The sequence below is a fragment of the Aspergillus undulatus genome (assembly GCF_047715775.1).
Source record: "Aspergillus undulatus strain CBS 261.88 unplaced genomic scaffold BDV17scaffold_46, whole genome shotgun sequence".
Classification (NCBI taxonomy): domain Eukaryota; kingdom Fungi; phylum Ascomycota; class Eurotiomycetes; order Eurotiales; family Aspergillaceae; genus Aspergillus; species Aspergillus undulatus.
The window spans coordinates 225,437-247,326 of record NW_027396650.1 but is presented as its reverse complement, the minus strand read 5'-3'; the positions used below and the strand labels follow the sequence as shown (position 1 = coordinate 247,326).

At 49.7% G+C, this 21,890-nt stretch overlaps 9 protein-coding genes across 9 annotated transcripts; 5 read left to right on the top strand and 4 right to left on the bottom strand.

The window, feature by feature from the left end:
- Positions 1–40: 40 nt before the first annotated feature.
- On the bottom strand, positions 41–1,875 carry BDV17DRAFT_162897 (putative transporter). Its single transcript, XM_073754693.1, has 3 exons — positions 1,367–1,875; positions 387–1,307; positions 41–333 (listed from the first exon to the last, which is right to left on the bottom strand). The coding sequence occupies exons 1-3, from the start codon at positions 1,389–1,391 to the stop codon at positions 107–109; spliced, it is 1,173 nt and encodes a 390-aa protein (XP_073612950.1). The 5' UTR covers positions 1,392–1,875; the 3' UTR covers positions 41–106.
- A 627-nt stretch (positions 1,876–2,502) lies between these two features.
- On the top strand, positions 2,503–4,290 carry BDV17DRAFT_162820 (translation termination factor eRF1). Its single transcript, XM_073754692.1, has 3 exons — positions 2,503–2,822; positions 2,878–2,927; positions 2,986–4,290. Exons 1-3 carry the CDS (start codon positions 2,699–2,701, stop codon positions 4,180–4,182), a joined length of 1,371 nt encoding a protein of 456 aa, XP_073612949.1. The 5' UTR covers positions 2,503–2,698; the 3' UTR covers positions 4,183–4,290.
- A 1,375-nt stretch (positions 4,291–5,665) lies between these two features.
- BDV17DRAFT_283559 (uncharacterized protein) lies at positions 5,666–9,104 on the top strand (the record flags this gene model as incomplete). Its single annotated transcript, XM_073760379.1, has 8 exons — positions 5,666–5,690; positions 6,154–6,789; positions 6,954–7,175; positions 7,769–7,805; positions 7,861–8,039; positions 8,091–8,188; positions 8,613–8,645; positions 8,730–9,104. The coding sequence occupies 8 exons, from the start codon at positions 5,666–5,668 to the stop codon at positions 9,102–9,104; spliced, it is 1,605 nt and encodes a 534-aa protein (XP_073612948.1).
- Positions 9,105–9,352: 248 nt separating this feature from the next.
- Positions 9,353–11,457, top strand: cbf5 (pseudouridine synthase CBF5). Its single transcript, XM_073754691.1, has 5 exons — positions 9,353–9,607; positions 9,683–9,839; positions 9,901–10,532; positions 10,590–10,816; positions 10,871–11,457. The coding sequence occupies exons 1-5, from the start codon at positions 9,508–9,510 to the stop codon at positions 11,201–11,203; spliced, it is 1,449 nt and encodes a 482-aa protein (XP_073612947.1). The 5' UTR covers positions 9,353–9,507; the 3' UTR covers positions 11,204–11,457.
- A 112-nt stretch (positions 11,458–11,569) lies between these two features.
- Positions 11,570–13,162, top strand: BDV17DRAFT_162751 (FYV10 family protein). Its single transcript, XM_073754690.1, has 4 exons — positions 11,570–11,769; positions 11,834–12,373; positions 12,432–12,626; positions 12,675–13,162. The coding sequence occupies exons 1-4, from the start codon at positions 11,716–11,718 to the stop codon at positions 13,104–13,106; spliced, it is 1,221 nt and encodes a 406-aa protein (XP_073612946.1). The 5' UTR covers positions 11,570–11,715; the 3' UTR covers positions 13,107–13,162.
- BDV17DRAFT_162746 (25S rRNA (uracil2634-N3)-methyltransferase) lies at positions 13,163–14,826 on the bottom strand. Its single transcript, XM_073754689.1, has 2 exons — positions 14,417–14,826; positions 13,163–14,192 (listed from the first exon to the last, which is right to left on the bottom strand). Exons 1-2 carry the CDS (start codon positions 14,697–14,699, stop codon positions 13,219–13,221), a joined length of 1,257 nt encoding a protein of 418 aa, XP_073612945.1. The 5' UTR covers positions 14,700–14,826; the 3' UTR covers positions 13,163–13,218.
- Positions 14,827–14,891: 65 nt separating this feature from the next.
- Positions 14,892–16,946, bottom strand: gmtA (GDP-mannose transporter). Its single transcript, XM_073758696.1, has 4 exons — positions 16,531–16,946; positions 16,383–16,470; positions 15,953–16,324; positions 14,892–15,897 (listed from the first exon to the last, which is right to left on the bottom strand). The coding sequence occupies exons 1-4, from the start codon at positions 16,759–16,761 to the stop codon at positions 15,458–15,460; spliced, it is 1,131 nt and encodes a 376-aa protein (XP_073612944.1). The 5' UTR covers positions 16,762–16,946; the 3' UTR covers positions 14,892–15,457.
- A 280-nt stretch (positions 16,947–17,226) lies between these two features.
- Positions 17,227–18,548, top strand: BDV17DRAFT_270498 (thioredoxin-like protein). The gene has a single exon (XM_073758695.1). The coding sequence runs from the start codon at positions 17,490–17,492 to the stop codon at positions 18,192–18,194; it is 705 nt and encodes a 234-aa protein (XP_073612943.1). The 5' UTR covers positions 17,227–17,489; the 3' UTR covers positions 18,195–18,548.
- BDV17DRAFT_270497 (SMI1/KNR4 family protein) lies at positions 18,533–21,343 on the bottom strand. Its single transcript, XM_073758694.1, has one exon. The coding sequence runs from the start codon at positions 20,765–20,767 to the stop codon at positions 19,256–19,258; it is 1,512 nt and encodes a 503-aa protein (XP_073612942.1). The 5' UTR covers positions 20,768–21,343; the 3' UTR covers positions 18,533–19,255.
- Between the last annotated feature and the right edge of the window lie 547 nt (positions 21,344–21,890).

Below are 21,890 nucleotides of genomic sequence, written 5' to 3'. Positions count from 1 at the left end.
TTTTTTTTTTTTTTTTTTTTTTTTTTTTTTTTTTTTCTTTGGCAAAGCTTGCTCACCGTGAAAATGTATGTTGCCCAAAGACTTTTGCCATATTTTTGTGGGTGTCTCATGTCTCGGTATATGTTAGGAAACACACCGTGTCCGCCCCAGGGCGCTGAAACTTGTGAGCCATGTGCGTCCTCCGAGAAACGCTTAGTGACTTACACATGATCAAGCCGAAGCTCAGAGGAAGTGTACCCCAGTTCTCAGGCAACAAGTAGGTCTGCATTGGTTCACGCAGCGAGCCAGGGGCATGTGGTTTAACAAAGCCATCAATGCATATTATAGCCACAACTATGACAGTCAGTTCAATTGAACCTAGCCGAGGACGAATGTAAGGGACATACTGGATGTGCATGAAAGTATACCGAGGATACTTGTCACGCTCAAAAGCCGTAAAGGCACAAAGCTGAGCGGTACCAACATTAGCCCACATATGATCTGCCACTGAGGAATGCTCAATCCTGGAAGAAGAACGTGAAGACTGTCTGCGAAGAGCACAACAAGGGCAACGCATGCCCCTAGGAGTTCCAAGCAGAACAAGAAGCTTATAACCAGCCGAGCGTGGTGCCCAAAACTGATATAGGCCAGGTCGGCGTACGTCACCAGACTTCGGTCGACATCAAGGCACTTAGCTAGGATCTTAGCTGTATAGGATGTGGTGATTGCTGCAAAGAGAAGAAATGTCAAACCGAGAAGCCATCCGGCATGTTTCATTGCTAGCGGTAGACTCAGTAGGCCGACACCAATCAGCACGTTCACCGAATTAAACACCGTTTGTGGCACTGTCGACTGGCCGACAATAACGCTCTCACGAGTACCATCCTCGTGCTGCAATTGTTTGACGAGCAACGGTTCCCCATCCTGACTAACAGCAGGCTCGGGATGAGCTTGTTGCTGTCTATGAAACTCTATAACGTGCTTCCGAGCTGATTCACTAACGCGAGATGATATCGAGCCATATGAGGTGCCGAGAGGCAGTTCGAGGTGGCCTGTATTTAGGCCACCATCTCTCTGGCCAAGGCCTCCGGGCACGTTATCACTCAGAAGGGGCCGGGTCAAAGTCGGGTCCAAGTCAGCGTGCGATGACCCGTGCGATCCGACGAAACTATCACCCGAAGGATGCCAACCCTCATCCGACTCAGCCGTCACGAAGGAAGAATGTCGAGGAAAGACCTCTGGGAAGCATGCAGCCCTCTGCCATGAGCGAGCAAAGTTATCAATGCTATTGACGCCGCCGGCTTGTCTAAACCGCATCGAAAAAGACGCTGACCTGACGAGTATCATGATTAAGAGATTGTACGCTGTATCGGAAAAGGGGACCTACCTCGGTCTCTCGAAAAAATAGTCATGATCACTCGGTCGACGGTCAGAGGGCGCTCGTGAATCCACCGGCGAGCCCGAGGATGGCATGCTGTATGCCGCTGAGCGCTGGCTCCCAGGTGCCTCAGAATTATTCTCAAACATGTCTTCTGGCTGCTTCTCAAGTTCTGATCGGAATAGTGTCAATATCTGTTGGGCATCAGAATTCAATCGCGGGCTGGACAGATAGAAGCACGAGCAGGAGAGAGAGAAGTTCCCAAGTCGTAGCAGCTCCAGTAGCTTGCTCCGGCAGGTTGCTCTCAAGGTTATGTACAATTTTGATCCAACCTACCTTGGTGCTTCTAAATTGTTATAAGAGCACCCAGATGTTAGCAAGTCTGGGAAATCTACAGCAGATAGGATGGTATAGAAAACAATGACATAACATCAGAGATAAGGGCCGCGAACTGCTATCTGAAGCTCCTCCGACTTTCGGGCAAGCAAAGTGTGGAGATGTCGGCCTTAAAGAGGAATCATGAAGTTCAAAGAGTCCAAGGAAATAATAGGTAATTCAGTAGATAGACGCAGATAAGTCAACGCCTATCTTGGTGGTACGAGCAGAAAGCTCTAGACTTCATGCAAGTCAAGCACTTGACAAGCACTCTACACTGCAAAGCGGTTACAGTTCTCCAACCGCATGAGCCCACTATATTTTTCTCTGCGCGTCTCCAATCAAGTAAATTACAGCTAGATCAGCGGATATGACTGTATCTCTTGAAGGCGAGAAGAGAATGTTCGGCTTACACACACTGCTCCTTATATGTACAGAGACGCCGGGAGTTTGGTACCCCTCCTCTCTAACACCACCACCGTAATGGTCTCTGTGCCTTTGGGCCGACTCTTGACTCTCCGGCGGTAATTCTCCAGCAAAGTTATTTGTTTGCAACAAGTACAGAATGCTCTGGGGTCAACCCATGACGGCATTGTCCATTGTCAGGCACAAGCAGGGCCTCGTTGATGTCCTAGCGAGCTTACATCATCAGTGTAGGCGCTCTCATAATGCGGCGGCCACCCCACGGTGCCTGAACGAATTTTGTTTAAACACCCCGCTGGACTCGGACGGCAATTTGACCAGCCTCAAGGTACGTAACGTGCTTACTCTTCCACTTCCCGTCTTCTGCTTTTACATTTGCACGCTTTCCCTATCTGCCAGATATATTCATATATCATTTTCGTCGTCTCTTGGTCACTCGGCGAGCCTTCGGTATTAATCGCGGTACTGACAGTTTTCAAGTACCAGTTGGCCAACCTATAATTTTCCAACTAGGGCCAGACACTACCGTCGCCATCGCCCAAAATGAGCGCGGTTCAGCAGGCGAACGAAGCGGAGAAGAACATTGAGATATGGAAGATAAAGAAGCTCATCAAGCGGCTCGAGGCCGCTCGAGGAAATGGAACATCCATGATCTCTCTCATTATCCGTACGTCTTTGGTTAGGCCTCTCTCGTCGTTCGGCCACTAACCTGAACGCTTTAGCTCCCAAGGATCAGGTATCGCGAGCGGCGAAGATGTTGGCAGAAGAATTCGTAAGTTCACCTGTCGATTATAAATGGCTGAAGAACAGTCTCTCATATCCATTCACAGGGAACGGCTTCCAACATCAAATCTCGTGTTAACCGTCTCTCTGTCCTGTCCGCCATTACTTCCACCCAGCAACGTCTCAAGCTCTATAATAAGGTTCCTCCGAATGGCTTGGTTGTATACTGTGGTGAAATCATCACCTCTGAAGGAAAGGAGCGTAAAATCAACATCGATTTCGAGCCTTTCAAGCCTATCAACACATCTCTCTACCTTTGTGACAACAAATTTCATACCGAAGCCCTAAGCGAATTGCTCGAATCAGACCAGAAGTTCGGTTTTATTGTCATGGATGGTAACGGTGCGCTCTTCGGTACCCTAAGTGGCAACACGAGGGAAATCCTGCAAAAGCTGAGCGTCGACCTACCAAAGAAACACGGTCGTGGTGGTCAGTCCGCCCTTCGTTTCGCGCGTCTACGAGAGGAAAAGCGTCACAACTACGTCCGAAAGATCGCCGAGTTGGCTGTGCAGAATTATATTACCAACGACAAGGTCAACGTCGCGGGTCTAATCCTTGCCGGTTCTGCCGACTTCAAAAACGATCTAAATCAGTCCGATATGTTCGACCAGCGACTTCAGGCAAAGGTCATCAAGGTTGTTGACGTGTCTTACGGTGGAGAGAATGGTTTCAACCAGGCAATTGAACTTTCGTCCGAAACTCTGAGCAACGTGAAATTTGTTCAGGAAAAGAAGCTTATCGGCAAGTACTTTGAAGAAATCAGTCAGGACACGGGGAAAGTTTGCTACGGTGTGGAGGATACTCTTAAGGCACTAGAGCTCGGAGCGTGCGAGACGCTCATAGTGTACGAGAACTTGGATGTCACCCGATGGGTTCTCAAGAACTCCGAGGGCTCCGAGGTCACCGTTCATACCACCAAGGCTCAGGAGGAAAACAACAAGGAGTTCTTCCTTGACAAGGAAACGGGCGCAGAAATGGAGGTTGTTGAACAGGGTTCATTCCTTGAATGGCTTGCTGAAGGCTACAAGGACTTCGGTGCCACTCTGGAGTTCGTGTCAGACAAGTCGAGCGAAGGAAACCAGTTTGTCAAGGGTTTCGGTGGTATCGGAGCAATTCTTCGGTATAAGGTCAATTTTGAACAACTTGCTGATTATTCTGACGAGGATGAATTCTACGACGGTAGGTGCACCAGATTGCCGGTGATATGCCTTTCTGAGTTTCATACTGACCGCCTTTCAGATTGACGGTTGAGCGGCCTCGCAGGGAGCGAGGATGAAAGGCCAGAAGTTCCACGAGTGGATCTTTTGACGGCTCGCCCGATGCATGACAAAGGCGGCTTCGAAGGCAAAACCGTAGCTCTCACGGTTGATACCGTGACGCGACATGGATAAAGCTTTGTGTAGCTGCTCACAGGTATGCCTTATATCTGAAACTTGATGAGCTTTTTTGACATGCTAAAATCCACATTAGGGCCATCCCAGCTCCGTAACAGGATCACCCAGGTTGCTTAGAGGCTCTAGGCCAACCACCAGGTGTGTTCGCATGAACATGGTGGATTCATCAATCCCCAACGGTTCATGCAGCAGATTGTTGAGCTTATGCTTCTCTTTTCAAACTGGCAGTTAAATTGTTTTTGTTCTGGCAATCTCCTGGAGCCAGGGTAGTTGCTTTTGTTTATCTTGAACTCACGCCAAATCATCATTACTCTAAACAAAATATCGCTCAAATAGACGTCAATCTTATCATAGTATATAGCGTATTGCAGTTTATAGAATGGTGTGACACCCCGACTCTTCATAATGTGGCGATCGATATATCCGGGGCATTGTCCTTAGCCCATTTTGGCACGAAATGGAACAGCTCGTATTGGGACGTTTTCATGCTCCTGGTGTTCTGATAAACATGTCACCTCACGTTGACACCAGCTGATTTGCCCATGTTCCTAAATGCTTGCAATTCTCGGTAACTTTCCTCAGACTATCCATAAGACTAGGCACAATTTCCTTGGTCTGGTCAGTCTCGCTTTCTACCAGGAACACATATTTCCAGGCTTGTATTTGGCTTGGACGAGTGCTTATACTCGTGAGGTTCATCCCAAAGACTTTGAAGATCAGCAGGGCGTCTGCCAATGCCCCGAGGGTCTCATGGGGAACCATGAAGGAGATCAACGTTTTCTTCGTCTTTGGGACAGCTAGAGGTTGTTTCTGAGTGGAAGTCTCTTTCACAGAATCCGGAGGAAAGTGAGCCGTGTGTTCTGCATTCACATTTCTCAACACCAAGAAGCGCGTGGTATTGTTGGCTATGTCCTCAATATTCTGCGCGAGAATATCCAGGCCGTAGTACTCTCCCGCAAAGCGACTGGCTATGGCAGCGTTAACCTCATTTGTTGTCTTCAATACTGTCTCGGCAGCCTTGGACGTCGATGATACATCTTGTCTTTCCACGCCCTTGAAGTGTTGTGCTAGGAACTTCTCGCATTGACCCCATGCTTGCGGATGCGTATATAGCTTGGTTATGGAGCTGTAATCTTCTTGTCCTGATGGAATGAGTCCATTTCGAGCCAAGAAGCAATGATGCACTGTGAGATAATATTCGCTGCACACCGTCACATCGCTGTAGTTGCCATTTCGATCCACCAGGAGATCTAATGTTTGAACGACTGCCCCATTCGTTGAATTCTCAAACGGAACAATGGCATAGTCTGCCCTTCCGTTTTCGACTGAAGCAATGGCGTCCGCGAACGATAGGCAGGGTATGAGCTCAGAAGAGCTCCCAAAAGTCTCGACGGCAGCCTGCAAACTGCGTTAATGACGCTAAACAGATCGGATCGCGCGTTGATTGTGTCTGACCTGATGAGAGAACGAGGCCGCGGGACCCAAGAACGTCACTTTGAGGGGCGCCATTTAGTCGTCAGCAAGCCACCCTTCGAATTTGCTGAATAACGGCAACCACTCTTGGGATTCAGCTTGGGTTCAGGCAGGAAAACCCTTGATTCAATGCATATTTGAGTCCCAAAAATGGAATTCCGCCTTGCAGATCTTTGTGGGATGTGTACTCTGGGGTATTGCCGGACAAACAAGTCAAACTTCCACCGCAATCGGATGACAGAAGAAAGATCAGGCGGTGCCTTCGGGACAGATTCTGAACTTTACCAATGAACAAGGTGAAATCATGGCTTTTATGCTCGACCAGTGGCCTGGGGAATGCTTGCACAGTACGAGGTTATGCCTCGTTCTCGGAGCGCTTACACCAAGAATTAACGGGCCGGAAACTTCCCTTGAATTTTGACTATCTTCACCCTCAACCGTCTCATCTCTTGAATCTAACATTAACACACCTGTTTCCAAAACCAGACTCGTCATCCCAGATTCAGACAAATCTTTCAACAGTTACTCGCCCGCCGCAATTACCGCCTGCCCACCACCTAGTCTACTTCCCGCCTCAAGTTACCCTTTCCCAGCTGCTACCCGACGGCACCGACACACTACATTTCCCCGGGAAGCCCTTCAATAGGCGCTTGTGGGCCGGCGGAAGCGTAAGATTTGCAGATACAAAGAAGCTACTTCTCGACGGCAGTCGCGCCGTATGCATCGAAGGAATCCGTGAAGTCATTGTCAAAGGACAACCAGGGGATGAAAAGATCATCGTCAGGATAGGGAGGCACATAGACACAGTACGGGAAGAAGAAACAGAGATTGACTTAAGGAAACGAATTTGGGATGAAGTCGAGGATGCAGGAGCGCACGCCCCGGTCATCGAAACCAGGGATTTGGTGTTCATGCGGGACAAAACTACCGACCAGTTGGCTCAGGACAAGGCTGCGTTCTTTCAAGCCTCTAGAACGATCAAATGTGTGTAGAGCTCACTGATACCACAAACTCACCAGCTGACCTGCTTGTTCTCTTCAAAGCTCCAATAAATCCGGCATTCCGGTATCGGACAAAGCCTACTAAGGCGCTACTCTTTCGCTTCTCGGCTTTGACTTTTAATGCTCATCTGATACATCTCGACCAAGGCTACACTCGGGACGTTGAGGGCTATCGGAACCTTCTAGTGCATGGTCCCTTGACATTAACACTTCTTCTTACAGGTCTCCGACATCACCTGCAGGGAAACGGTTTGACTTTCAGAGGCATTGATTACAAAAATTTAGCACCCCTCTTTGTCGATGATGAGTTAAGTATCTGCGGCAAACCAAAGTCGAACAGTGATACCACCTGGGATGTCTGGATCGAGGGTAAAGACGGAGGCCTGGCTGTCCGAGGATCTGTCAACGTTGGTGGAACCCAGGGACCTTGCTCATGATTCTCAGATCTTTCAAAGGAAAATTATTATGCTGTGTCCTCAACTACATGTACTTGGAAATTTCTCCGGCGGCATGAACGAGGGGAAGATGAAGTTTACCGTAGGATGGCGGTCTAAGTAGCGTTCCATACTTAGCATGTATGCTTCCCAGCGAGAGCGCGTCTGATCGACTGAACGGTGACTGCCTATAGTACACCTGTCTCGACGAGGATACTGAGCTTAGCTGCATAAAAGTATCGAGTTTTATGCATCGTATACGTCCATATACTATCCCTAAGTGGTCGACGAGGCCCCCGGGACGGAAGAATGATGTTCCAAAAAGTCAGGCAATCGCTTAAATCTCGGAGTTGATCCCTTTCCCTTTTTTCTTCTCAATCTTCAACTCTGGCCAATTGTCCACCCACAGACTTTTCAGTTGATTCTCGGACACAGAATGAGGTGTCGTCAACTTGACTGAACTCGATATATCTATAACATCTCAACATTGACTGTGTGGTCTTCCGTATTAGTTACTTACTCTTGCAGCAATGGACGACTTCAGGACCCTTCCTCCTGTTTCTAGGTACGTTGCTTCCTTCAAATGGGTCTCGCTGCTTCTTAGACTGACGGTCTTTTAGGACAATTACGGCACTTACTTTCATCGAGTCAGCTTTGATTTACAGCCAAACGCTTTCTTCTTACTTTGTTCCATTTGTCCCTCAGCTTCTCTTCAAATTCCAACCTCAGATATGGAGACTATTTACTCCTTTTCTTCTGACGGACAAAAAGCTAAACATCATATTCGACCTTTATTTCAGTACGCCGGCCACGCTCGACACGCCTGCAATTTGAGCTAATGCATGTGTAGTGTACACATATTCCAGCAGACTTGAGTTTGGCTCGCCCCGATTCAGCACGCCCGGAAGCTTCTTCATCTACGTGATCTTTGTTGCTTCTACTATCATGGTAAGTTTTACTCATCCTGATAAGCTGTATCTACCAGATAAATTGTCACCTTTTCCCCTGCTATTCCAATTTTTGCTTCATTCTTTCTTCTCTTTTGCCCTACAAACCTCGCATATCTGCCCGCCCAGCCATAAGCTAGCTGAAGCGGTTCCTGGAAACGAGGAAGATCACCCCTGCGTTGCATATGGTGCCTACTCTTTTGATCCTTAAAGGGCCATGTACATGTGGGAATGGTGGGACTACCAGTGAGATAGCCTGCGCGATAAATTGTTTGCGCAGGTGGTTTTGGTGCCCTACATGCTTCTAAAACACTGTATCTGCATAGTCATGTACTCGATATTCGTAAAATTTTCTGCTCTTTCATCCGCACAAGCAAAATCTCAGTGTAACCCGGCCAATGCTAACAGCCTGAAGCTCACCGCAGGGTTTTATCTGGGAGCCGGGATATTTACACAGGGTGAGCTTGGTACAAGAATCGTATTTTGGCGGATGCTAATGCGCAGCAGCTTTGATCCTGGCTTTTGCATACACATACTCTCAGGATAACAAGGGTACAAGGACAATGTTTTTCGTAGTCGAGATTCCCACCCTGTACTTGCCCTGGGCAAGGCTTGCCTTGACTTTCTGCATGAAGGGGTGGCTTGCTGCATCGGTTGAGCTCACGGGGATCATCGCAGCTCACCTCTATGACTTCCTCACTCGCATCTATCCTACCTTTGGTGGTGGAAGGAACTACGTTGGCACCCCGGTGTTCGTTCAGAGGTGGTTCACCAGGGCTTTGCGCGGAGGCCAGAGTCGGGTGTACGGGCAGGCTTACCGACCTCCCGTTGATAACGAGGAGTCTCGCGGCTGGACATCGTCTGTTCGAACTGCCTGGGATAGCAGAGGCTCAGGACGCAGGCTCGGGGGAAACTAGGTAGAGCGTCCGTCCAAGATGAAGATGTCTTGGAAAGCTTCTCACAGAATCAATCTTGTACATATCAACACAATATATGAATCAATTGAAAGGTCCATCAAGTAGATATGAGTCTGTAGGTTTCAATAATAGTAATCTAAAGTAAAGTCCATCCGGTTCATCTATCGCACACTTGCAGTTGCGACTTGAGACTCGTGAAAGGCACGTGATCTGCGAAACCATCCGTTCGCTAATCCGATTGGTCGCCGGAGCTCTCGCCGCACTTGAAATTTTTCTGGACCTTCTCGCGGCAGAACAAAATCTGAGCCAGGGAGTGCATTTTCCGTACTTTACCTCGACACTAACGACCGGCCGACTTCCTTACACCCAGTGAGCCGCCAGCCTGTTCAGAATAGCAGTCGCAATGGCCAAGGAAGCGGTGGACTACACCATTAAGCCGGAGGCTACGGTCTCCAACATTAGCACAGAGGACTGGCCTTTGCTGCTCAAAAACTACGACAAGCGTATGTCTGCGTCTATGCTGCTTTGCATGCACCTGCCTTCCATTTGTTCGAAGTAGCGCTGATTGTCCTTCATAGTCATGGTCAGGACTGGACACTTCACGCCCATTCCCGCTGGTTCCTCGCCTCTCAAGCGGGATTTGAAGTCGTACATCAACTCCGGTGTGATTAATCTCGACAAGCCCTCAAACCCATCCAGTCACGAAGTCGTCGCGTGGATGAAGAGGATCTTGAGGTAAATTCTGCTTTTGGAAGGCTCTGTCGAGTACCGAGTGCTGAACTTCTGTCTCGAACAGGGCCGAAAAAACTGGACACAGTGGTACACTCGATCCCAAGGTCACCGGTTGCTTGATTGTTTGCATTGACCGCGCTACCCGGCTGGTCAAGTCTCAACAAGGTGCCGGAAAGGAGTACGTTTGCGTTATTCGCCTCCACGACAAGATTCCCGGTGGAGAGGCACAATTCAAGCGGGCTCTTGAGACTCTTACTGGTGCTCTTTTCCAGCGTCCTCCCTTGATTTCGGCTGTCAAGCGTCAGCTCCGTATCCGTACCATCCACGAGAGCAAGCTGTATGAGTTCGACAATGAACGCCACCTTGGTGTTTTCTGGGTCAGCTGTGAAGCTGGTACCTACATCCGTACGCTCTGTGTTCACCTCGGACTTCTTCTCGGCGTTGGCGCGCACATGCAGGAACTGAGACGTGTGCGCAGTGGAGCTATGGACGAGAACAAGGGCATGGTCACCCTGCACGACGTCTTGGATGCGCAGTGGCTTTACGACAACCAGCGGGATGAGACCTACCTGCGCAAGGTCATCAAGCCTCTTGAGTCTCTCCTCACGACTTACAAGCGTATCGTTGTCAAGGACAGCGCCGTTAACGCTGTCTGCTACGGTGCCAAGCTCATGATTCCCGGTCTTCTGCGCTTTGGTTAGTTCTCTGTTCTCATTTTATCTTTGTCAAGATTCGGTTATTAATTTCAAACAGAGGCTGGCATTGAACTTGGTGAGGAGGTTGTCCTCATGACCACCAAGGGTGAGGCCATCGCGATCGGTATTGCCCAGATGTCTACTGTCGAACTTTCCACCTGCGATCACGGTGTTGTTGCCAAGGTCAAGCGTTGTATCATGGAGCGTGACCTGTACCCTCGCCGATGGGGTCTTGGTCCTGTTGCTCTTGAGAAGAAGAAGCTTAAGTCCTCTGGAAAGCTCGACGTAAGTCCCTGCGCACTTCTAATATTGACACCTGTTATACTAACCTATTTCTAGAAATACGGTCGTGCCAACGAAGCCACGCCCGCTAAGTGGAAGTCTGAATACAAAGATTACACTGCACCTGAGGAAGAAGCCGCACAGTCCGCAGTTGAGGCGGCTCCCAAGGAAGAAGCCGCGCCTAACGAAGAATCGTCTCCGGAGGCCACCGAGTCCAAGATGGACATTGACGACTCCAAAGATGACGATGAGAAGAAGAAGCGCAAGCGACACGAAGGCGAGACCGCTGAAGAGCGCGCTGAGCGCAAGCGCAAGAAGAAGGAAAAGAAGGAAAAGAAGGAGCGAAGAAAGTCCAAGCAGGAGAAGGATGACAGCGACGACAGTGATTAGGTCATTCCAGGAAGTCACTTGCCTCCCCTCTCGAGGAATGCCAACGCGCTCTCACTTGGGCGATCCCTGGGCAAGTTTCCTGTATCATATTTGTTTCATTTATCGGAGTCTTGGGTCGAAAAGGGAATGAGTTCAATTTGTCTGATTTCTTCACATCTACGTCTTTGTTTGGTAATTCTTGCAGTTAGTTCTGAACATATGAATCAGTATCTGTCTTCTAGATACATATACCAACTCAAAGAGTGATACTAGCAGTTGAGCTACCATTAGATGTAGGAGTCAAGCTGAACTAGTTGTGTAAAGCATGACGTTGGCTCGGGTGGTGTGACCTCCGAACTTCTCCGCACCTTAATCACAAGCCACGACCAACGAGGCGCATCGACAGACTTCTCCCTACAACATCAACCTCATGAACAACCCGCAACGGCGATCGGCTTACCAACTTCATACATATATACACTGAACAAAGCCACTTATCTGTTTCCGAATTCTACCTGCGTCTGCACCTCGCCATGGCCGCAGAGCTCACGTCTACGAAGCTCAATGCGGAGAATCACCTTCTCCTAGTACTATACCAGCCCAACCCCGCTCCACATACATTGCCTAAATACTAACAGGGATTCCTGGCAGGATCAACCTCTCCTTCGACTTCCCCATGAGCTCGCCCGAAAAAACCTGAAATCTGTCCAACGCATCACCGAGCGAGAAAAGGAGTATGTCCTCCCCGCACTCAAAGAGGCGGCCAAAACCTCAATGGCAAACGATCAGACACCCGACCAAACCCTCGCCACGCTCGACGCCATGATATCAAGGATGCAGGGGCTAAAGCGGAAGCTGGAGGATTTACACCAGGAAGAGAAGAAGATCAACCAGCAGTCGAGGAAGCGCATACAACATCTAGACCAGCTCTACCAGATTCCTAGCTTGACTGACGTCAAATACGACCAGTGGTCGAGGGTTCGATTAGATAGGCTCGTTGTTGACCATATGTTGCGCTCTGGGTATACAGAGAGTGCACAGCAGCTTGCAAGGGAGAAAAATATCGAGGAGCTTGTGGATCTCAATGTCTTTGTGCAATGCCAGCGAATTGCCGAAAGTCTCCGTCATGGCGAGGCCAAGGATGCTCTACAGTGGTGTAGCGAGAATAAGGCGGCATTAAAAAAGAGTCAGGTTAGCGGATCCTGTGTTTTCACCCTGCTATCCGCGCTGTTCTAATGGGGTCATGCAGTACAACTTGGAGTTCGAGCTACGGCTGCAGCAGTACATCGAGATGATCAGGACAAGAGACAAAGCAAAGTTTGTGGATGCAATGGTTCATGCCAGGAAATACCTCGCCCCGTATGATGAGACACAGTCAGCAGAAATCCACCGCGCTGCCGGCTTGCTTGCTTTTTCCCCAGATACTAGAGCTGAACCATACAGGGTATGTTGTGCCTATACCTTATACTAGAGTCAATCTAACATGGCATAGTCGATGTACGCCTCGGAACGGTGGATGTACCTCTCCGACCTGTTCATTCGCACTCACCATGAGCTTCTCTCATTGCCTTCTCGGCCATTGATACACATCGCTCTATCAGCCGGTCTTTCCGCGCTAAAGACCCCTGCATGTCATTCGGCTTACACCTCTTCGAGTTCCAATCCCCATTCGACTACCACGGCTGTCTGCCCTATATGTTCTACAGAACTAAACGAGCTTGCCCGGAATTTGCCTTACGCCCATCACACAAAGAGCTCCGTTGAAAATGACCCCATTGTTTTACCAAACGGCAGGGTATATGGTCTTCACCGGTTGTTAGATATGAGCAAGAAGCTCAGCTCGGTCGAGGCGGGCAAACTCAAAGACCCCATTACCGGGGAGATCTTTGATGAGTCAGAACTGAAGAAGGTTTATATCATGTAATTCCGTGCATGATGTCCTAACCCCATATTTAACTCGAGGCGTGGTTTATATCTCTCATTTGGGCGGCGCACAGCGGGTATTATATCCTTGTTATACATTTAGTTTACATATTCTAGTCACTATCAGAATCATCTGTATCCGCTTGTCTCTTCCTCCTTGTTCCAACCGCTCCGGTTGCTGTTTGTTCGTCCGTCTTCTTCTCAAACACGTACATCCTCGCCTCTCTATCCTCCCCCCGCCACCCTCCTCTTCCACCATCCTTCCCTTCAATTTCCCCCAATGTCCGCGCGTGTGAATATCCTCGATAACAACCCCACGGAAACTTAAAGCTCGTCACGACCTTCAACCCGGCATGCCGCGCTAAGTCTCGAATATTCCAAAGCGTATATGGTTCCCCCTCGAACAGTGTAACCAGTATCTGGCCCGGCTCGGTTCTGCGCTCATCCTTCGCCTTGGCAAGCTCATCATCATCCCCGTCGCCCTCGCCTGCGGCCTCGTCTTCATCAGACCCATCTTCACTGTCCGGATCAGAACCCCATCCATCCTCCTCATCCACCTCATCAGGCCTCCCCGATAAGAGCGGCACAGAAGCCTTGAAAAACGCAACAAGCAGCTCCTGATTCGCGCGAACCTGTCGATTCACATCCGTCGAAAGGCCGCCTACATGGGGGAAATTGAAACAGATCATATCCCACGGCCCTCCCTTATCCTTTTCCTTGTCCTTATCCTTCTTTTCGTCTTTCTTCTTCCAAGCAGGCCTTTCGCGCTCCTTTCTCGGAAACCCAAACCGAACGTCTTTTCCACCGCCTGTATTCGAGCCAAGTTTCTTCGCGTCCACGGAGAACAAAACCTTCGGACTTGCTTTTTGAGATTTGGTTTCGGCGTCCTTGAACTGGGATTGTGACTCCGACTCCGACTTCGACTTCGATCTCGTCTTTCGGGGGGAGTAGTGGCCAGTGATGTCTTCGATGTTCTTACCGGCTTGTGGGTATTTATCGTAGAGTGTTTCCTTCGAGTCGTAGCATGTTGCGACTAGGTTTTTGCAGCGGTGGTGCGTGACTAGGGAGTGCGAAAATGAGAAGTCGCCTATTTTGGGTTTGTCAATGATTAGTCTTTGATCTCCAGGACGGCCTTTCATTGAGTATATCTCATTGTCTTTTAGTCGTAGCATTGGGGTCAACTTTTGCGGCGCTACATGAGCGCTCGTCAATGCGCATATAGACCCAATTGGCAAGCTCCGCCGCGGTACCCCAATGCGAACGATTGCAACCATAGCAAAGTGATTTCGAAGAACTCAAGGAATAACGCACCTTCCCCAATTAACAAAATCCGATCCTTCCTCCGAAACGGCACAATCGGTCTTCTGTGCTGCTTCTGCTGATGTTTCTGCTTCTGCGCCGGGGCATTGTGCTCCTTATTCGCATTGGCGCTGTTATAGTTATTCTTCGTGGATAGCTTCGCAAAGGAACTCATTTTGCGGTGCTTCTTCCTCGTGTCTGCGCCATGGCTTTGGTTTGTTTTGCTCTTGGAATCGGTGTTGGAGGGCGCATTTTGGTTTCGGCGTAAAATTCGGGCTCTTTTTGGTTTTGGCATTGGGATGGTTGGGTTTTTGGTTTGGCTCTTTTTCCCCTCCTCGCGTGTACTATGTTATAGTAAATTAAGACAAGCGTTGAGGGGTTGACTATGCTAATGAAGGGAAATATTGTTGCTTTTGATATCCAAAAATTTCAAGTTGGAGCTTGGGTCCGTCACACGAGCGGGCCCCTCCGACACAGCGGAACGTCTTAACTCTGAACAAGTTAGAATGGATTTCTTGTTCAATGCTCACTGAAGACGCTGATTTGGTACAAAATTTGTTGGACAGATTCACCTCAATAATGACGCTTTCTATACCCTAATTAAATAATAATAGATAAACAATATATACAACAATCATCACCAGATAGCTAACATCGGGTTCGTTCTGCGACCAGCAGACAAACTCTATGCCCATCTGGAGGGCACACCAGAGCATGCATATACACCGACGCAGTCACGTATTGCTAGACCATATTCAAGAGACGCGGCACTGTGTGCACCAGGAAAGGCGGGGGCATTACCAATAGATATTGTGTTGGTGGGAGGGGGGGGGGGGTAGGCGAGGTAGAAGATTGAAAGCGCGCTCCAGGTCGATCCATGGACAAAGTAATTGAATGACAAGACCACCAACACCTACTAGCGTGGAAGCGGTCGCGAATAAATCAGGCCTGCAAGGTTTTTTCTGCAAGCGGGAACCGTGATCACATATCACATGCATGAGAAATTTATCGTAAGCAATTGTTTCTCTGAATTCGAATCTTCCAGTTCATAGCTTACGATCGAAGCGAGTCCCTCATGCTTTGACTGCTGGCGCTGACGGGGTTGGAGGTAGGAAGGATGCCGACCTTGGGTTTGGCGTTTTGCCTGATCTTAGCAATAGCGTAGACGATACCACTGACGAATCCAACGAAGATGGCAGACACGCTAGGGAAGGTGACCGGGGCGTCGAAGAAGATCAACCCAGAGAGAGCAATGGGAAGCTTGTTGAGAGAACCGACCATCGAATAGGTGGTCGAAGACGTGACGCGGACACACCAGGCTGAGCTGTATGAGATGAACACTGTGGACGCCCCGGACACAATCATGGCGAATACAATGGCATTGCGATCAGCAGGAGGGAAGTTCTTGGTGACGTTGGCGGGGGTCCAGTCTTCCAATAACCCGGAGCAAACGATGAGGACCGGGATCGAGAGGAGGTTGTTGTAGAACATTGCTAGATAGGAAACAGGTTAGAGAGGGGAGAGGCAAAGCATATGAAGGACACTCACTGTCGAAATCCTTGAAGTTAGTCAACTTGATCCTCTTGCGCATTCCCAGAACGTAAGACGACGTGCAAAGACAATTGGCCAGCATCCAGATGTATCCGGCGTTCAGGGTAGAGACCTTCGATGTCGCGTCGCCGCTGCTCTCAACTGCATGTTTGATATCGGCCCAGGCGGCAATGATAGAGCTGAAAACCATAAGCCCGAACGAGAAGAGGGTGAGATTCGTCACCGAGCCGCCGAACCACAGAACCTCTCCGTAGGCGATGAGAATGATGGTAAGGTTCTTGAAGATAGTGTAAACGGGGATCGAGAGAAACTGCAACGCTTTGGATCCGGTGTAGATCATTCCAATCAGGAGGAGAGTGATAGGGAACCCTGTGTAACAGACCCGTCAATTAGGTCGACCAGACGAACCGAGCTCCAGAATACGTACACTTTCGCGCCTCGTCCAAATTAAAGTCACGGAACGTGATAATGCCGAACGTTTTACACGTTTGGATCGCGGCAATACACACAAGAGACTGAAGTCACGCCAAGTCAGCATTCGAGAATCCTGATGCTTGGAGAGAACGGACACATACCTGTACGCAGAGGAGGAAGAAATTGAGGTTGAAATCCGGGAAAAGGACATATTTGTTCATGACAGTCATCAAGATGGAGGAACCGCAGTATGCGAGAATGGAGAGGGCAGCATTGTTGGAGGCTGAGTTTGCGGCGGAACTACGGGGTTGAGGTCCAGGCACCGGCGGCTGGAAGTTCTTATTCTGATCCAGCTTCTCCATCTCAATGTCGGGTTTCCTGGTGTCCGCCATACCGATAGGGGCTGCGCTCGTGTAGCGGCGTTGTGTATGACTGGCGCGGCGATTAAAGGGATCCCGCAATCGAGGAACGACCGGAATCCGGATGTGAAATGATTGACGCGAGTCTAAAACTCAATGGAGGCTTCAGAAGAAAGACGGTACCGCAGCGCAAGGAGGAAAAAAAAATATAAAAAAAAAAAAAAGGCGAAATAGAAGAGAGTAATAATCGGGGATGAAGAAAGAATAAAGGGAAGTAAGTGGTCGAGGCGCGGGCGACGTTAAGGGGAGCGGAGGCTGAGACAAAAAGTTCCTGGCGAGATCCATCGGATAACGTGACCCCTCGCTGCTTTGGGTTTGGCGCCACGCCGAAAACGGCAGCTCATGCCTCTTGCTGTGTATTGCGCCTTGGTAGTGAGCTATGCCTCTATATTTATATGTATCCTGTAATATACCTTGATGAGTAGCTGTGCGAGAGAAAAAAGGATGCGGAAAGGGAAAAAAAAATTATAGTTGGCGCATCTAACATTACTCTCGGTGACGATCCCCTCTGGATCGGCGTCCTTCCCGCACAGTTTATATATATCTCGATTCGCACAGTATTTGGACCTTCACTCTCCCCACCATTACAACCTGCCGGCCACATTCTCGTCTAATAAAGGCCAATTTAAGGTGACAATTCCACGTTTATAAGGGGCAATTCCTACCCAATCCCAGCATAGAACAAGGACAACAAAGACACAATGCCACAAGACGCTCCATCCCACCCCCTCCAACGCGACCTAGACTCGCACGACCTCTCAGACGACGACGACTTGTTAAAAGAACTGGAAGAAGAAGACGACGCAAGCTACCGCGCACATCGCGCGGAACAGCTGAAAGCCGAATTCGCAACGTCCCAAAAATCCGGCACGCAGCGAACAACCCTCGTCGAAGACTCGCTCTACCCGACGCTGAAAAGCGACCAAGCCCTGCTAGACTTCACGACGCAGACGCAGCGGTGCGTAATACACTTCGCGCACCCGGACTTTGCAAAGTGCGATACGATGGACGAACATATTCGGGCGCTGGCGGCGCGGCACCAGGATGTGCGCTTTGCAAGGGTTGATGTTCGTGAGACGCCGTTTGTTGTAGAGAAGTTGAAGATTCGAGTTTTACCGTGTGTCATTGGGTTTTCAGACGGGGTTGCAGTGGAACGGGTGCTTGGGTTTGAGGGGCTAGGGATTGGGGGGGGTGATGGGTTGGAAGGGTTTAGCACGGCAACGCTGGAGAAGAGGTTGCTAGGTGCGGGTGTTCTATCACAGACAAAGTTCCATGCGGACGAAGACGAGGGCTCGGATGGGCAGAGTGATGATGAAGAGGACGATGTGAGGAAAGGACGACGGGGCATTCGCTCTGGGAACCTGCGAGCCAACAAGGGCGATGATGACGACGATGACTGGGATTGATCGAGCATTTGCGAAGCCAGTTTTGCAGTTAACTACTGTCTACTGCATGGCGTGGACAATGCCTAGGGTCAGTTTGAACACTGAACAGCATGCTACAAAGCCAATATCGGCTTGATAGCAGCCAGGCTCGAAGGCCTCCTTCGTACGGAAGAGACCGTCAGGGCGCCTGCTTCAATCGAAACAAAAGCATCGGCCCAACCTGGAAGCACGCCTGCTTCATGAATGCAGGATGTCACAGGGCCATTTGGCACCTTCTGAGTTCTACCCATACAAGCCAAATGACCAGACAGACTTGCACCACTTTCGGAATTCTCTACCCCTGTTTCGAATACGGAGCTAGCTTCTTGTGTAGAGAGTTAACTCACATTATATCCGTGAGACTAGCATTGATTGCACGTAACTACGCCACTGGCCAACAACGCACCGTATGGCGACGCAGATGGACACAGTCTCAAGTCCCAGCGGCCTTAGAATGAGGGCGAAAGGTCACATACACCCCGGAAGGCTTCATTAGGTACCCTATGTCACTTAAATACACTTAAATACCGAGCAAAAGGTGGCGAAGACCTTTCTTGTTGCCTGCCCTGTCGGATATGACTCGACTCTAGAGATAGAGTAGAGATTCGGACAAAGATACCAAGCGACGCTCTTCAGAATTCTAGATAATAATCTTGGATGAACACATGGCAGCAGCGGCAAAAAAGAAATTATGAAACGAAGCGACTGAACGACTACCTGAACTGCATAATCGTAGAATTAAAGTTACACGTAATGTAGAAAACAGCGCGTCAAGCAGGGAGTGCGCGAATGACCTTCTAGGGGCCTAGGCGGTCACAAGCAGTGCCGAGCGACGTCACTGAAAAACACATAATGGCGGAAGTTTATACAAGGTTATCGAAAAAAAGAGAGAAATCTTCATGGACCCCATCGTTTCAACGGTTGCGCCAGATACGCTTCCAGAATGTAAAAGCAAGATAAAAGCCCCCGCGCGAAAACAGAGAAAGGAAGCTGTTCATGACATGCAGACCCAAAAAAGAAAGAGAAAGACATACGACCACGGCTTAGATGGCGACATTCTTCATTTCGCCCAGGACCTCATTATCCAAGCCGGGCGTAGAGGCTCCTTGGTTCGATTCGCGTCTTTGCAACTTTTCGGAATCCGCTTTGCTTGCGGGAGGTTGCTCAGCAGGGGTTTCGTTCTCCTTCCCCGAGACCTGTGGAGTCACAACCTCCAGAAGATCTTCGCTCCGAGGCTCCTGAGTCCTGGCCTTGCTGGAGTCTTCGGCAGGTTTGCTTTCAGCACCTTCAGTACTTTCGTGGACTGGACTTGGTGCCTCTTCGGTGACGCGAGCAAGTGGACTCGAGATACCGAATTGCGTCTTAGGACTCTGAGTAGAGCCGCGATTGGGGAACCTTTGTGGTGACCTTCCACGTTCTTCACTGGGCCCTGGGCTTCCGTAAGGTGACTCCTTGCCGGATCGACTGCCAGTGTTAAGTCCCAAACCGTTGGGTGCCTTGCGGCGAGGTTGCTTCCTGCCGTGTTTCTGATCTGTCCTCCAACGCATGATTTCTAGGTAAGGGGGTTCCACATTCTGAGCCTTGAATTCCAGGAGCTTCAGCTCATTTGTTTCCTCCTCTACCACAGCCTTACCGCTGCAGAGATCGTCCGAGAAGATGGCGAGAAATGCGGCCCAGGATCGAGCAATCACGTATTTACAATCGTAGTCTCGGCCGAAGATGATTACTTGACCCCATTTGCCCGCGGGCCCTGGAGCCAAATCAATTGCAATGCAGTTACCGCCCCAATCGCGAGCAAGCGGGATCCAAGCGGGATGAGCATAGGCCTTCTGAACTGCGCCTGGAGGCTGCGAGTCTTGTCGTTCAAGCAGATCCTGCCTCCACATTGGGTTTGACGCCTGCGGGGGAGGCGGCGCGGACGAAGAGCTGGCCGTGGCCTTGGGAATAGGAGTATTGACCATAGTCGGGGAGGCAAGGAACTCCTCGTTCACCGTCCTCCAATTCTTCCACTCCTGGACGATCTCCTCGCAGTCAAGAAGCATGCAGCCGAAAATAATACCGGTTGGCAATCCGGGACGTTCTTGACCATCGTGGTTCATCAAGGATTCCCGAACTTCCAAGGGTAGACTGCAGTCCAATTCGTGTTCCAGCTCATTGATATCGTTCTGGGTGCAGCCCTCGCAAAGGTTGTCAAAGAGCTCTTCATAGTTATTTTCCAACCAGCGCTCTATCTTTCGCCATGAGTGGGCTACAGGAGGGGGAGGTGGCGCTCCGTCGTGAAAGCTCTGCATTTGAATCTCCGGGATTCCCTCCGCTCCGTGGTCTGCAGACCGTCGAGCGTTCGACGACATCGATCGCATCCCGGGAGAATAAGGGCGGCCCGGAGAACTGACACCGTTGGTCTGTTCGTCTTCGTAGCTAGTGAGATCCGGTCGAGACTCGATGGCGCTTGTCGCAATGGATGTGAGAGGCTCATGGCGGCTTTGACTGAGAGGGACATGTCTACCTGTTCGATAAGGGGAGTCATGGGACGCGTGTCGGTCGTAGGAAGTCATCGTGTGCCAAAAGGAGCGCCATGCTGAACCGAATCTGTTGTCGAAGGGCAACGCATTAGAAAAGGCCAACTGGCTAAGAATGAATAATTCCCCCAAAATACTCACGGATTCGACATGTTGAAAATCGACAGCAGCGAGCAGGTAACCGTAAGACAAAAGAGTTCCTATTCAGGTCCTTATGCAAAGCGCCAGCGGACCATTGGATAATGAATGTGCAAGAAGGGATCTGGCTGGGCGGAAGAAGACAAGCGGCTAGGAGAGCGAAAAAAAGGGAGGATCGAAGGGCTGGATCGAGGAGCGGATGGTACAAGGAGAAAAAAAAGAGTGTGTTGTAGTTGAATGAATTTCTTAGTGGTTTAAGCAGACCAGAATAATGTGCAAGTCTGAGTTGGAGAGAAGACGAGGGCAGATAAAGAGGAGCAGAGAGCAGGAGACTGGGAGACTGGGATGCGATAGGAATGATGTCGACGTGCCTCGACGGAAAGAAAGAGTGGGAAAATGAAGGCGGCCAAGCAACGATGATCAGTCCTCCTCTCCCGCTCTTCCTCAGGTCCCCTGGGACTAGTCCAGTAGTAGAAGATAGTGGGCTTATTGCTATTATCTCTCTTCCTTGTTAAAATGATTAATCTTACAACTGTCCCCTTCGTGCCTTTGCTCAATTCTCAACCCTCAACCCCTGGCAAGGAACCCGCAAGCTGGCTCTCTCCACATCGTCGTCTTCATTTCGCTCTACGTGTCTAGACTCGACATGCACCCTATCTCCAGACCTCCCTCCTGATTCTATAATTATCAACTCCATTTGTTCATTTTTAGTCAAGCAACCAGGGGTGTGAATTCCTCCTGTCTCGCTGCTGATTGCATTTCCACGAAAAGAAATACCTGCATTTCGGTGGCCACAACAGACATCCAAATGTGGTACATCCAAGTCCGATGGCATCAAAAATTACGCACTCCTTACTCTCTTTCTAGAGCTGGACAACTGCTGGTATACGAAGTACGATTTGCAAGGAATCCAGAGTAAAAAAAAATGAATTGTGGTAAAGAGCGTGAGGATGACCCGACATAGGGATCGTGCTAAAAGGGTTGGACGTCAAACAACCAGGCTGTAGGTATTTGGACCGAA